Source organism: Phascolarctos cinereus, unplaced genomic scaffold, assembly GCF_003287225.1.
Source record: "Phascolarctos cinereus isolate Bilbo 61053 unplaced genomic scaffold, phaCin_HiC Scaffold_1;HRSCAF=81, whole genome shotgun sequence".
Classification (NCBI taxonomy): domain Eukaryota; kingdom Metazoa; phylum Chordata; class Mammalia; order Diprotodontia; family Phascolarctidae; genus Phascolarctos; species Phascolarctos cinereus.
In genome coordinates this window covers 39,599,810-39,616,555 of record NW_027555514.1, presented here as the reverse complement: position 1 = coordinate 39,616,555, position 16,746 = coordinate 39,599,810, and the positions used below count along the sequence as shown (strand labels likewise).

Genomic DNA, 16,746 nt, shown 5'->3' with positions numbered 1-16,746 from the left:
TTTACATTTCACATTTTTAGACTTGTCCAAATGTCCCAAAATCTTTTTGGACCCTGTTCCAGTGCACTAGTCATCCTTCCAAGGATTTTTGTCATCTGAACATCTGATAATGATGGGATCTATGTCTTTATCCACGGGGCAGCAATGTGGCACAGTGGATAGAGTTCAGGGCCTGGAGTCAGGAAGACTCATCTTCCTGAGTTCAAATCTGGCCTCAGATACTTACTAGCTATGTGACCCTGGGCAAGTCACTTAACCTTGTTTGTCTCAGTTTCCTCATCTGTCAAATGAGATGGAGAAGGACATGGCAAAACAGTCCAGGATCTTTGACAAGACCATCCCAAATGGGGTTGTGGAGAGTCAGACACGACTGAACAAAATGTCTTTATTGTGGTCATTAACAAAATGCCAAATAGCACAAGGCCAAGAACGGATTCCTGGAATGCTATGCCAAGCCAGCATCAGACCTCTAAGGAGGACTCGTTCAGTCCAACCATTCGATCACTTCTCAGTCCATCTCATTGTCCTATCATTGAACCCACATTTCTCATCTTTTCTACAGCAGTAGGAGATAGATACACTAGCCACCTTGTATAAGGCCCATGCCACACCAACCTGAGAAAAGAATTTGGTACAATGGAAAGTGTGCTGGCTCTGGTGTCAGAAGTCCTAGGTTCAAATCCTCCCTGTGGCGCTTACTACTCTGTATGACCATGGGCAAGTCATACTGCCTTATTGGGACTCAGTTTCCTCATCTGTAAGATGAAGCATCGGACCAGATGACCTCTGGGGTCCCTTCCAGCTCTTGATCTAGGATCTGATCCCCCTCTTCCCCATAGGCGCCAAAAGTAGATTTAGGCACATGCAATATCAAGGGTTTAAATGGGCTAGTGGCAGGGGTAGCTAGGTGGTACAGTGGATGGAGCACGGCCCTGGATTCAGGAGGACCTGATTCAAATCTGGCCTCAGACACATAACACGTACTAGCTGTGTGACCCTGGGCAAGTCACTTAACCCCATTGCCTCACCCACCCCTCAAAAATGGGCTAGTAGTTTTCTAGTCCAACATCCTTTTCCCTTCTTCCCAGCTCTAAAATATGGCAGACAGAATTGGACGATGGACATTTTTCACATGCTGATACAACCCTTCCTTGGAGGTGCTTCTACAGGTCACTAGATTATTGAACTGGCTTACCATGGCAGTGGCACTCCAGTGATCACACCTCCTTACTCCATGTAAATGACTGCCTAATGCCCTGGTAAGAAGAGGGTTCAAGAATGCATGGGCCAGAGTTCATTCTTTAAGGACTAAATCTGGCCCAATTTCAAATGCACACCAACTATCACATTAAGGGGCCAATAATTTTTGTTGTGTCAACTAATCTGAATATAATTATATTATGTAGATTATAGAGGTAGAAAGACCATTCAGTCCATCCTCCTCCTTTTATGGGTAAGGAAATCAAGACCTAAACATGAGCTGCAAATGTCAGAGCCAGGATTTAAACTCAGATCTTCTGACTCTACAAGCGACATGCTTTATACTATATATCTATACGTGTGTATATACTCATCTATACCTGTTTCTATACCTACATCCATATTTCTAGCTATTTGTGTAGATACATGTATAATGTATGTATATATGCACGTGTGTATAAATACATATATGCACATATACAGATATTAGCCCATTCCTGAAGTATGCATATATCTTTATAAATATAAGTTAATAGGAGCATAAATTTAGAGCTAGAAGGGCTTTAAAGGTTCATCTATTTACAAATAGTGAAACTGAAGTGAAGACTTGACTTTGTCCAAGATTACACGGTAGTAAATGGCAGATCCAGGAGAGAGAAAGGGAGAGAGGGAGGGAGGGGGAAGGGGACAGAGAGACAGAGATACATACATGCACACATGGTATCTTTGGTATTTTTGCCAAGAAAACCCAAACAGTGTCATAAAGAGTTGGATACAACTAAAACAGATGAACAACAACAAATATCCACATATGTATATGCATCTATATCTCTGGGATTTGAATCTTCACATACACATGTGTGTTTCACTTATCTAGACCTAAAAATGTCAAGAAATGTACAGCTAAAGGAATGATGTTGAAGTAGAAAAAGAGACAAAAATAGAAATATATTACAGCAGAACTGGATGACGAACTGTTCCATGAACTGAGCATCTCATCCCCTACTTCCATACATTTGCATGGGCTGTCCCCCTGTAGCAAACACATTCCCTCTTCACTTTTACCTTTCAAATTGATTACCTTCTTTTAAGGCTCAGATCAATGCCACTTCCTAGGGAAAAGGAACTTTCTTCAAATTATCATATATTTACTTGTTTGAATAGATATTTTAATACCACTTCCCAGTACAACGTAAGCCCTTTGAGGGACAAACGATTTTTGTCTGTCCTTCCCCAGTATAACCTAGTACCACATCTCTCTCAGGAGGCATTTTTAAAATGTCTGTTGAACATTAAATCAAACTGAATCAAACAGAGCAGAGGTGTCAAACATACAGCCTACAATACTCCCAAATATATCCCAAACCAGATTAAAATGTAATTGGGAAACATTTAACAAAATAAAAATACAACAGAACATTAAAAATGTTAATATGTCGTTTTCTAAATCCATAGGAGGTGGCAGGGATCCTTATGTGCAGTATATTTGAGCCTGACATCACTGCCATTGAGGCCCAAGATAGCGTTATTGATTTATTGAGAGATAGCCGCCTAGAGCCCTTGATTCTGATTCCCAGCCTTTGGAAATGTCAGCCTATGTGCCTTCTCTCCTACAGGCATCTCCAGCTGCACTTGCAAAGAGTGTTTTGGCTGAAGTTCCAAATCAAGTCGTGGACTATTACAATGGCAAAGGAATTAAACCCAAATGTTCCTCAGATATGTATGAGTCTTCCAGGACACTAGCACCATGAATTTCTCCACACGCTTTTACAGAGTTCTCAAATATTATTCCTGCTAATACATAATATTCCTACTACTCCAGTACTTAAAAAAACAAAATAGCACGTTTTGGTGATTTTTAACTGACATTTTTTTCTGCATGTGTAGCCCCAAGGCTTGGATCTGTTAAGCAGTTGTATTGTTGAAGACTTTTTATGAAGAAAAAAAAAAAGAATTTACTCTTTACATTACAGCATGTCGCCTTGAAATGAAATGGTATCTGTATCCATTTTTTATACAGGTTTGTTGAAATTTTGCTAAATTTCTTATTATCTTTACACTGTAAAGCATTTTGAAACATTTATTGAGCATCGATAGCCAAAAAAAAAGTATTTGGTTTTCTCTGCTAAAGGATGAAAGATTTTTTCAAAATGGCAGATGCATGGACTGTATTTTGCATGTTTCCAATAAAAATAATACCATTTTGCAATTGCTGTCTATGATTCTTCCCTGCCAAGATTGATTTGTTCTCTCCAGGCTCTGCTTAGGGAAGGGACTGACACACAGAGGCACAGATTTCAGGAAGGCACCCTGGATCTTCTAGAAGACTTTGGTGGTTGAATGGAAGATCAGCTCAAACAGGACATTCCTATACTGCTTGAGAAATGCACTATTTCTATGCTAGTAGCAGAACAACCATAGCAAACTACAAAGGAATGAGAAGGAAAGAAGGAGGTTGAATCTACCAGGTCCATACTACAATGCCTCATTGCTTCATTACTACATTTCTAACTAAAGAATAGAGAAGCATGGCCCAGCCCTGTCCCCTGTGTTAACTAACCTGCAGGCTTATCTCCATCTTTGTGTCAGCCCCCAGTAACAAAGCTGTATAGATCACAGTGGACCCTGCCAATTCAACTCACACAAAATGAGGCCATGTAATAGGACTCCAAGGCCTAGGGTTTGCGAGATTTGGTTTTGAGATATTACCTAAAACCATCAAGATTTGGGTTTGTTTGTTTGGTTTTTTTTTTTTTTTGGGGGGGGGATACTGGATCTGGACTGTTTTTAGCCAAAAATGTGTCACGGAGTCACGCTATCTGAGTTTGAATGCCAGCTCTTCCATGAACAACCTGTGTGATATGGGGCAGGTCAATTAACCTCTCTGGGCCTCAGTTTTCCTCACCTAAAAAATGGGGCAGTAGGACATCATGGCCTCTGAGATCTTTTCCAACTCTTAATCTATTCCTGTCATGGATAGAAGGGGCAGGTGCTTCATAAGCATGGAGAGTAGAAAGGGCAAATGGTCTTCCTTTGGAAGGATGAGAACATAAATTTCAAATCAATATTAAGTATTTTTATTATTTATTGTATATGTTTTGGTTTGTTACTTTTTTTTCTGAATGGGTAAATCAGAGACCTTGTGTGATCTACAATGTCTTCACAGTAGCTCCTAACTCTGCAAATACACGTCAGCCAAATGCACAACATTTTGGGAATGATGGTGAAATGTTTGACTGAAAAAATACCATAAATATTTAAACTGTATCGTTTTATGAATAAATTGGATACTACAACATCTCTTTAAGAGTTGTGTTCTTGTTTCTCTTTTCAAGGCAATTTCCTAGTGATAATGTAGGTTGTGTGGGTGGCTGGGACCCTCCTCACCATGAGTCCACCTTGCTCCAACTATTGGGGCACAGACAGCCACTCTAGACACGTCTCTAACAACATGGGAAATATTGACTTCAGATTCTGAAACTCTCTGATTACTACTCCTGGTCATTCACTGAGTTATCAGTTGGCTTGAGGTATGTGGCGGTCAATCTCAAATTGATTATAGAATAGTGAACAGCTATTTTCCTAGCACTTATCGAGTTCCCAATTGAAGTAGAATGTTTACATGGCATCTCAATGTGTCTATAGGGTGACCAAGCACTTCTAATGGATGCTTGGGAAGGATATTTAGAGAGCATAGGATGGTAAATGGGTTACCCATCTCCTGAGTAAGGACCCACACGGTCAAGGAGTCTGCTGCCCTCAGAGTCACTGGCCACAGCTGCTCATTGGGTGATCCTCTTCTACTAAAAATCTAGCCTCAGACATTTCACATGTCCATTCTGATGCAGTAACCATTACTGTAGTAATGGCATCTTCCTGTCTGATGAAACAGCTTTCGTCAAAGTGGCCCCAGTAGCTGGGCCTCCATAGGTGCATTTCCTATGGATTTTCCCATAGTAGATAGAAAAGTGGGGTACCAAAAATAATATAGTGGCTAGATCACAGATTTATAGGGAGAAGTCATCGAGTTCAACCTCATCATTTTACAGATTTGGAAACTGAGGCCAAGGGAGATGAAGTGACCTACATGGATCACACAGATCATCAGTGACAGAGCTGGATTTGAGCTTGGGTCCTCCAATTCCAACTACAGCTCTCTGTATGCTTCATCACCACTAGGAAGGGATGTTGAAAAGAGGATGCCTTTTGTCTCTGAGATGATAGCTAAACTTCCATCTAAACCTCTGAGATGCTCTGATTCAGTGAACATTTCCACCACATAATAAAAATAGCAAAATGATATTGTGGCAAAGAGGGTACATTCATCCCTTCAGAAGTTAACCCAAAATGCAGCCACTTGGAAAAAGCCACAATTTCCCAGTATCACACCCAAAGTCTTGATAGAAGATCTCCAAGAAAACACTATTTAACACAACAAAATTAGAATACAAAACAATGTGGTTAGACCATAAGAGTTTGCTAATGAAATTTGACTTTTAGCTTCCACAGTGTTGGAAAAGATTAGACAGTTTAATTGCTAGCTTTGTCCCTGTCTGTCTCTACTCCACCCTCTTTGACCTTCTGTTCTCTTTTAAGGGTTTCAATTTCTCTTCCTCACTCCAACCCTCCTTCCCCACATCGCAATTTTCACGGGTCTCCTTATGAGCCACTGGAAATGTTTTGCGCTAGCATAAAGACAGCTCAGGTTTGTAGCCCTAATGTGTGATCACATGAGTACAGAGCTCTTCCTCTATACCTTCTGGACAGGTTTGGGGGCATCTCTTATGATGGGGCACACCTGTGAACACTGCATGTAAATATCCAAAGAATCTGTGATTTCCTAAGCTTAGGGCCCTCCTAGTGTGGGAACTCCCTCCACTAAAGATCGCAAATTCATCTATGATTTAGTAGATATGCCCTAGGGAGTTTCCTGGGGGGCACATAAAGATGAAGTAACTTGGTCAATCAGATGGCAAGTGTCAGAGGCAGAGTTCAAGCTCAGGCCTTCCTGGCACCAAGTCTAACACTCTCTCCACTCCACCATTTGCCCTCTTGTCCCCTGCTACTGGAATGAAAAAGGCCCATGGCCACAGAGAACTTCTATCTATATGTTTCAGGATCTGCCATTAGGCCTAATTTCTTGCCTAGGAAAAAGATGGCATGAGATACAACTCCATTACCTTTCTTTTATATAAGTTCAAGCTTTTTTATATCATTTGCACCTGCCCTGTTCCCTTTTCTCCATGTACACCTCAATAGCCCTCATTCAGGCCCTCATCACCTGAATTGTCAAATCACCACTACACATTCCTTGGACTATTAAAATAGCCTAATAGATCTCTCTGCCCTCCAATTTCCCATCCCACCCTAGCTTCGGTTGAGCATCTCCTATCTATCTTCAGATGCCAAATTGATATTCCTAAAGCAAAGGCTTGACCATTCTGGACCCCTGCTCAAGAAACTCCAGGGGTTCCTTATTACTTCTCTGTTTGGCATTTCAGGCCCTTCAAATCTGTCCCCAGACTCTCCTTCCAGGCTTATGGAGCATGGAGCATTTCTCCCCTTCATGCCTTTGGTTTCAGCCAAACAGGCTTACTTGTTCCCACGCATGATATGACATCTCCCATCATCTCCCATCTCCCTGGGCCTTTGCACAGCCTGATCCCAGTGCCTGGTTTTTACTCCTTCCTTATCTCACCTCTCGGAATCCCTCAGCTCCAGAGCCACCTCCTACCCAAAGGCATTCCTGATCCCTCTGACTGCTAGTGCCTTCCTGCTGTTACCAAGATCACTTTGGATTCATTTTGGGTACAATTTGTATGTTTTTGTATTTAATTTTCTATATGTGTTATTCCCTCCATAGAATGTAAGCTCTTTGAGGGTAGGAACTGTTTCATGCTCGTCTTTGAATGTCCCTGGCACAGAACTTGGCACATATCATGCACTTAATAAGAGCTTGGTAAATGAATGAAAAATTACATATGTGTACATGTACGTGTGAGAGAACTTGGCCCCTGTAAAATCACATGAGACAAGAAAGGGGTCTTGGAAGGGCTCTCTCTTAGCTGAACAACCCCCACTATTCTTAATGATTCTTCCAATCAGATTGCCCATACAAAGGGTATAAAGGAGAAAATTCTATCCTTGGTGGTTCAATGACTTGATGGCTTTCAAAATGGAGATCTCTTTTACTTCTCTGCATATTAAGTCTATTTCTATGTCACATCGAAACATTCTAAAAGACCTGCAGCTTTCATTTGGAATCCACATTCACATTTCCAACAACATGGCGCTCCAAGGACTACATCACTACATCAATGAATGTAATCAGGGAACCAAATACCTACATGAAGCCAGCTTGAACGGGATGGGATGGGATGCTAGAAGGACATAGACTCACATGGCCAAAGGGGACTGAATTAGGTTAGAAAAATCATTTCATTTTTCAGACTAATCCACTGAAAATTCAATATGAAACTAATGAACTGAAGGTGACTAAACAGCACCATTCATCCTGTGGCTACAAGGAACACATTTCTTCCCCAACCTCTTCACAAGGGTGTTCTGTCCTCACAAGGCAAGGCAGCAAGCATTTCTTAAGCACTATACTAAGTTCTGAGAATGCAAATATAAGCAAAAAGAAAGGGTCCCTGCCTCTGAAGGGCTTACTTTCTAATAGGGGAAGATAACAAATAAAAGTAAGCTAAAAAGCAGGGGACTGGGGGTGGGGTGGGGGGAAGGACCCACATGAAGGCAAGGTGGCAAGGCAAAGAGCTAGAAGCACATTCTGGAAGGGAATGAATCATGTCTAGCCTGGGCCTCTCCCCAGAATGGAGGCTCTGGAAGGAACTCACCAATAGGAAAAGGGGGATGGCAAGGTGGAAGGGTGTTCAATCAATATGACTTCAGCTGAGCAACAATGATGAAAATTTATTGCAGTGTCTAAGAAGTGACCAAGGGCAGCTAGGTGGCACAGCAAATAGAGTGCCAGGTTTGGAGTCAGGAAGACTCATCTTCCTGAATTCAAATCTGGCCTCAGACACTTGCTAGCTGTGTGACCCTGGGCAAGTCACTTAATCCTGTTTGCCTCAGTTTCCTCATCTGTAAAATGAACTGGAGAAAAAAATAGCAAAACTACTCCGGTATCTTTGCGAAGAAAACCCCAAAAGGGGCTATGAAGATTTGGACATGACTGAAAAATGAATAAACAAGAACTGGTCAAGTCTATTCTCAACACATTCAGCAATAGTAGCTGATGAGCCACTCATAAAGCACATGTTCTTTATAAGGCTAGAGAAATGCTACAGTACCTCCATGGTGCTATGATATCATCAACGTGAGTATTGCCTCCCAGGGTACAAATTACATCCCAACACAACTTCTCCATTAGTGGGACTCTTACCCGTGACTTTCCATAAATTTTCCATAGAGCACCTGCCCAATGCACTAGAGACCCTCCTCTACCTCCTTTACCATGACATGAGTATCTGGGCAGTCCACAGGCCATCCATCTGTTATCCATTGTTCTAGCTACTTGTCTGATGCAGTAGAGGAGATAATATCTAGTACTTGCATAAGCTTTAAGAGTAACACCAAGCTTTACATGCATACTACAAGTATTATTATTCCCATGTTATAGCTGAGGAAACTGAGGCTCAGAGTCTGCAGTCCCATAGCTAGTAGGTTTCAGAGGCAGGATCAGAACCCAGTTCTAATATTCATACAGCTAACCCATACTTTCCTCATTGGGACTTGAGATACAGATGGGCCTCAAGCACAACATAACCTTCTGTAGCAGGATCCCCTTTCAGGTACAAGTAATTGATTACAACCTTAAGACCAAATATACACTGTTGGGAGGGTCACTGTCTCAGCCTGAGCAGGCACCGTGACATAGTGAATACAGTGCTGGACTTGGAGTTAGAAGTCCTGGATTTAAATCCTGCCTTGGACATTGACTAGCCATGTGGTCTTAGACTTTACCACTCTCAGCCTTGGTTTCCTCTTCTGGAAAATGGGGGTGGTAATAGCACCTACTTTAGAGGGTTGAAGTGAAGCTCAAAGGAGAAAACATTTAAAGAATTTTAGAAACATTAAAGCACCATGTAAATGTTTGCTCTGATTATTATCCACTTCTCTTCCTCTGGGAGCTCACCATCCACCATTCATAGGGACAGCCAGGTAATATGACACCATTATTGCCTCTTAGAAATTCACATCTCAGCACAGCTTAAAATCTCCAGGAATCCCTCATGTTCTTCCTGGTTCCAAATAGGATCTCATCTATCTTTGATAAAACATAAGCTCAGACGTCTGAGGGTGCAGCCAAGACGGCAAAGCAGAGAAAGCGCTACATCTGAGCTCTCCCAACATCCCCCTCCAAACAACTTCAAAATAATGCCTCAGCTGAAGTCTGGAGCGGCAGAGCCAACAAAAGATCAGGGTGAGAAATTCTTCGAGCCCAAGACAACACAGGAGGTCAGAGAGATTTTGACATGGGGGAGGAGGCTGGCCCAGAGCCCATATAGGTGCAACACCAGCGATGGGACTTTGTGGTGGTGATAGGGGCAGCAGCAGCTTTGGAAGCTCCCAAGCCGGAGATGATAAGGCAATCTGGCAAATGATCAGAAAGAGATTACAGGGGACCCCTGTGCTAGCACTGGGCAAAAGACTGAAGGCTGTTTGGCCAATCCATTGTGTATATCCACTTCTGGGCTCTACTTCAAGGGCAGAGAGGTGCACTTTCAGTCATGAGGAAGCAGAGTACCCAGGGAGCAGTATTACTTCCACTCACAAGGGAAAAGGGGCCCAGAGGAGCAGTATCAATTGCAGTCCCAAGAGAGCAAGGCCCTTCCTGGATAAGAAGCAGAGCACAGACCAGGAGAACAGTAACCAGGCCTTTCCCCAGATCACACCACCTTAGAAAGCACCGAAAAGTTCCTAACTCCCAGAACTCGATCTGAAAACAGCAATGCAAAAAAAGCTGGAGGCTTGGCACAGTGCCCCTCCTCCCATATATCAGGAACAGAGCTCAACTTCACCACAAATTTCAAGTCAAAAAACAGGCTAGAAAAAATGCAAACAACCAAAAAAAAAAAACCTGACCATAAAAGCTACTATGATAACAGGAAAGATCAAAACACAAACCCAGAAGAAGACAACAATGTCAAAACAGCTAATAGCAAAGCCTCAAAGGGAAAAAAAATGTGAATTGGACACAAACCCAACAAGAATTCCTAGCAGAGCTAAAAAGTGATTTCCAAAATCAAAGTGGTACAGAAAAAATAAGTAAAGAAATGAGAGTGAGGGAAGAAAACTATGAAAATACAATTAACAGTTTGGTAAAAATAAATAAATAAATAAATAAATGACTGAATGAGTAAATAAATAAATATATGCAGGCACAAAAAATACTGAAGAAAATAACACCTTAAAAAACAGAATTGGCCAAATGGAAAATGAGATACAAAAGCTCACTAAAGACAATAATGTCTTACATATTAGAATTTGAATGAACAGGATGCTTTCAGAAAAACCTGAAAAGATGTATATAAACTGATGCAAAGGAAGCAGAACCAGGAGAACACTGTACACAGTAACAACAATATGGTGTGATGACCAATGGTAAACACCTTAGCTCTTCTCAGCCATACAGCAATCTAAGACAACTCCAAAGGACTTACGAAGAAAAATGCTATCCACCTCCAGAGAAAGGACTGATGGAGTCTACATGCAGACTGAAGCATGCTTTTTTAACTTTCTTTATTATTCAAGCTTTATTTGGGGTTTTTTTGTCTGCACTTTCTTGTGTAGCATGGGTAATATGGAAATGTTTTGCATGACTGCACATATACAATCAAACTGCCTGCCCTCTCTAGGAAGGGCCTGAGGAGGGAGAGAATATGGAACTCAAAATTTTAAAAAGTAAATGTTAAAATGTTTGTTTACATATAATTAAGAAAAAATAAAATAAAAAATTAAATGTTAAAAAAATTAGAATTGGGTAACCAAAACCTAATGACTCCATGAGACATCAAGATACAATTTTTTAAAAGCCAAAAGAATGAAAAAATAAAAGAAAATGTGAAGTGTCTCATTGGAAAAACAACTGACCTGAAAAAATAGATAGAGGAGAGATAATTTAAGAATTATTGGACTAACTGAAAGCCATTATCAGAAAAAGGGTCCAGACATCATACTCAAGAAATTATAAAGGAAAACTTCTCCAATGTCCTAGAACCAGACAGAAAAATAGAAATTGAAACAATCCACCCATTGCCTCCCTGAACAAAAACTCCCAGGAATATCACAGCTAAATTCCAAAGCTCACAGGTCAAAGAGAAGATACTTCAAGCAAAAAGAAAGAAACCAGGCAATATTGTGGAACCACAGTCAGGAGCACACAAGATTTAGCAGCTACCACATTACAGGAATGGAGGGCGTAGAATAGGATATCCCAGAAGGTAAAAGAGCCAGAATTACAACCAAGAATCACCTGCCCAGCAAAAGTGATGATAATCCTTCAGAGAAAAAAGTTGATATTTAATGAAATAGAAGACTTTCAAGCATTCCTGATGAAAAGACCAGAGCTGAGAAGAAAATCTGACTTTCAAATATAAGACTCAAAAGAAGCCCCAAAAGGTAAACAGGAAAGAGAAATCATAAGGAACTCCATAAGGTTAAACTTTGTATACTCCTATACTGGGAAGATGATATATGTAGCTCCTAAGAGGAATAAAAACAGGCAGAAGGAAATAAAACTAACCCTCTTTGCAGATGATATTATGGCAAACTTCAAGAACCCTAGAGAATCAATGAAAAAACTAGCTGAGACAATTAACAGCCCTCTCCCCTACATAGCCCTTCCTGGTTCCTGGCCTCGTGTCCACATCCTTCTTCTGTCCACCCTGCAGGACTCAGCTAACCAGTCCAAACCTACCTATAATCTTGGCAAGTTCCAGTGAGCACCTCCTTCTCTTCCACTGTGGCCAATGATAAAGAGAGTATGGTTTTTTCTCATGATACTTTCCCAACCTCGTCCATATCCAGGCTGCCTTACATCCACAAAACAGTTTTTTTTAAATTTTTAGAATGCCATTTATTATAAATGGGGCTTTATTTTCAGAGGACTCGTGAACTATAGCATAATTATAATAGCAGTGCTGTGTCTTAACCATCAATTCCACAGCTAGTGTCTTAAATATGATAGTTCATGAACAGTGAGTTGGTTTCCCATGGCATGGAAATGCCAGCCTTCCCGGATTCTGTTTCATCTCTTATTCTCCAGTGACAAAATCCTTGGGGAGTCATAGCTCCCTCAGTGGAACACATACAGGCTTTAATATGAAGATGAGAGGAAGAAGGGGAGGGATGAGAGGAAGGCAGGGGAGAGAAGAGGAGTGAAGCTTAGAACCTACTCAGTTTGAACTAAATATTTCTGTTTCAGTATTGTGTGGTTCTCCTTAATATCAAAGTAGAATCTAGAATGAGGAAGAATAATATAGGACCATAGATTTAGAGATGGAAGGGACCTCAGAGGTCATCTAGTCTAATCTCATTTTTACACATGAAGAAACTAAGGCATGGGACTTGCCCAAGGTAACTAAGTAGCAGGGCCAGATTCTCAGAACCCAAACCTCCCATTATTTCACAGCACCTCCCTGCTTCTCTATTTGTTTCGTTTGCTAGGTCAATGAGTTCTGCCCACCCTGACCTATAAATGAGTACCAGGTGTTCGGGTATTATAGCTGTGGGAGCTATTAAAGAAAATCACCTTGGAGGTACACAGTCTTTCCTCATCATATTGACTCCCTGGAGCCAATGCAACTAAAATTTTGAGTCTTATTTGTAGGTTAAGTGCCATTTTCAAAGTTATTCTAAGTCCATGTCTTGGTTTAATACTAGATTATTTACACAGAAGCTAGCAAAAGCAGGAAAGAAGATTTGTAGCAGTAAGAATCTAATTACCACCCAATAATTCCCTTGTTGGGAATATGCCCTGAGAGTGTTATAAAAAACAAATAAAAATAGCTATTTGCTTGAAGATTTTATAGCAGTATTATTTATAATTGCAAAGGGAGGAAAAGAAAAAACACAACCAGCTTAAATGCCCAACAATAGGGAGATGTTTAAATAAATTTTGATGCATCAGTGCAATGGAATGTTACAATGCAATTAAGACCCACAAATATGAAGATATGAACAAATCTGAAAAGACCTTTAAGACAGAATAATACAAAGAGAGGAGTAAGCAGAACCAGAATGGAGTATAGACTAGGTCCAGCTAAGAGAAAAAATAAATGTGAATGGAGAGAAAAACAAAAAGAATCCTGCCGAACACATAGGAGGGACGGAAAAGTTCTGACATTTTATGCATGAAACCTAAGTTATTTAAATGCAAATAGTTGCAAAGCAAGTTTACTTAGTTGCTTCCATGCTTAATTTTATATTATATTATATTAATTTTTTAATTAGCCATTTTAAAATTTCATTACAATGTATATTTATTCAAAGGAGATTGATCTAACCATCCATACCAGCAAAAACAAAGTGACAGACGATGCAGATTACAATATGTGGTTGGATATGTGAACCAATCAAGTTAAATTATTGGTGTATGTATCATACATTACTACTTTAAATTGAAATGAGCTGAGCCCATAAATTAATAGGAAAAAGAGTTGGGACTAGATTGTTTTGAGAAAAGTTGTGCAGTGCTATCAATAAGCTCAAGATGCTAATTACTACAAAAACTCACCTCTATAATAGTAATATTGACCTTGTGAAAGACCTAGAGAAATTCTTTCAGGAAGATATTCTATGGAGCATCTAAGGAAGAACATTGATGAAAATCACACAAAATGAGAAGGTGTGGATAGTAGGTGATTGGCACCAATGGAGGAAGGGAGTTCCTAGATTCACTAAAGTATTGAAGGATTTAATGAAATATATATATGCAGTGTAGTGACACTATATGGCTGTAAATGGTGGAACCCCGCAATGTCAGGATAATCAGCATTGTAAACAACTCAATGGGCAATGGAAAGAAACACAATCAGTGTAAGTAGGCTGAAACGCTTGGCCAAAAATGTCCCCTGGTGCACAGGAGAGACTGTCAAGGATACAAATGATGGGACAAATTGTTTCATAAAAGTGAAAAGATGATAATTAAAAAGACAGCCTGAGCATTGCACTACTGCCCACGAAATATTAAAAGCCTCAAAGGAAAAATGCCCGAGAATTGAATGGATCTGTTACTGATGATTTGTAAAAAGACAGGGATGAGAATTGCACATGGCAAGAAGCCCTAACACAATCATGCTCTGCCCTGATGGCAATGCTCTTAAACAGAGATCATGGCACCAATAAAGTAGGGAAACTCCCATGTACCTACAGTGAGGGGTGGTGCACGTTTGACCATCATAAGAGGGCTTTTATTCCAAAAATATCGATGTGAAAGTTAGAAAATGACAATAAAACTCCAGTACTTACTACAATTCCTAAGAAGAAATAATTTGCTTCACTTGGAGAGGCACAGTATGGTGAAGTAGACAGCCTGCAAACCTGAAGACAGGGGAGACCTGGGTTTGAATTCCACCCTATACTTATTAGCTGAGTAATTATGGAGAAATAAAAGATAGAGGCTCAAAGAGGTTCTGTTAAGTTATGACCGAACTTCTATCTTGGAGTTTATTTATCTGTAATATGGAGATCAGAGATAGCTCAGCATAGAGGATAAAGAATGACAAGTCCAGTGCCTGAAACATAATAGGCTCTTAATAAACATTTAATTGATTGATGGATAGAGAGCCAAGCCTGCAGCCCAGAAGAACTGCAGTCAGGTCTCACCTCTGATATATGCTAGTTCTGTGATCATAAGCAAGTCATTCCACCTCTCATTTTCCCCAGGAAATTCTCTAAAACTCTCAATTATAGATGAGCACTGATGGATTCCCTACATGGGAGAAATACCAGATTTTTAAAATGATGAGCATAATAATAAATACAGGACCTACCTCACAATGTTGTAATGATAATTATATACGATACATATATTCCCATTTGACCCTTATTCTTTGTCACTTTACATATATATCTTTATAACTAATCATATATCTCTTTATTACTGATTATATAATTTATTATATATTATTATATGATCAGTAATAAAATATATAAAGAATAAGGATCAAATGGAAATGTATTATTATTAATAAAGATTATTATACAATGTACATATTATACATAATAAAGATATATGTATCTTTTATAAACCTTGAAGGGAAAGCAAAGAGAATAAGTCTTTATGTTGCACCGTCTATGTGCCAATAACTATGAGCACTTTAAAATTATTATCTCATTTTTCCCTCACAACAACCCTGCAAAGTAGGTACTGTGATCACTTATCGTATAGTAGAGGAAACTGAAGCAAAGAGAGGTCAAGTGAGTTGCCCAGGGTCACAAAGCTAGTAAGTGTCTGAGGCTGGATTTGAACTCAGGTCTTCCTGGCTCTAGACTCCACGCTCTATTGACTGCGCTACCTAGCTGCTAAATGCCAGCTTTTCCTTATAGTTTTGTCTTCATATTGACAAGGAGGGCACAAGGAGAGACTGGAAAGGGACAAAGAGACGCTCTCTCCTTTTCCCAGATATCTGGTAACCCATATCTTGGTCCTATAGACTCAGTCATGGTTTTGGTGTTTTCTCTATTCCTTCTGCTTAGCTAGGAATACAGGATGAGTGGCCTCAGCCTCATCCTTCCTAACCTCTCTGAAGTATTTAATCACCCTCTCCCCAAGGGCTTCTCTCTTCTCTGGGCTTCCGTGACACTCTCGGCCTTCCACTGGCCTGAACAATCCTTTTCAGTCACTGCAGGATTATCCAAGCCACACCCCTAAACAGGAATGGCCCCGAAGGCCTTTCACCCTGGATTCTCTCCACCTCTTTTCTTTCTGCATTCATTCACTCGTTAATCCCGTCAGTTACTCTAAGTTCAATCATCTTCTCTGTGAAATGTCTTCCAAATCTATAAATTCAGCCCAAAGCTCTCTGCTGAGCCAGTCTCACATCACCAAGGTACTGGACATTTGAATTGGACGCCCCGTAGACATCTCAAACAACACATTTAAAACAGAACTCACTATCTTTCCCACCAAACCCTCTCCGTTCTTAAATTTACTTATTTCTTTCAAGGGTACCACCATTCTTCTAGTCATACATGCCTTGGCATCACCCTCCAGTCTCTATTCTCATTAACCATATATACATTCAGCTGACAAATCTTGTCATTTTTACCCCCATAACACCTCTCTCATTCATCCCCTTCTATATACTCACACACCACCACCCTCTTTAGGCTCCCATTACCTGGAATATTGCAATGGTTACTTCCTTGTTCTCCCTGCCCAAAATTTCTCCCCTTACCAAGCCAAACTCCATACAGTCGCTAGAATGATTTTCCTAAAGAGAAAATCTCATAACCAAGAGAACATTGTATACAGTAACTGCAATACTGTTGGAAGAATAATTGTGAACCAAGTTATTCTCA

At 40.2% G+C, this 16,746-nt stretch overlaps 1 protein-coding gene across 2 annotated transcripts in view; it reads left to right on the top strand.

Moving 5' to 3' along the window:
* Positions 1–3,039, top strand: part of CPNE4 (copine 4) — a 493,746-nt gene extending 490,707 nt beyond the window's left edge. For both annotated transcript variants that reach the window (XM_078151566.1, XM_020987268.2), the window contains one exon: positions 2,817–3,039. In XM_078151566.1, the coding sequence (XP_078007692.1) occupies positions 2,817–2,951 (135 nt within the window). In that variant the 3' untranslated portion in view covers positions 2,952–3,039. The remainder of the gene's footprint in view (positions 1–2,816) is intronic.
* Positions 3,040–16,746: the final 13,707 nt, after the last annotated feature.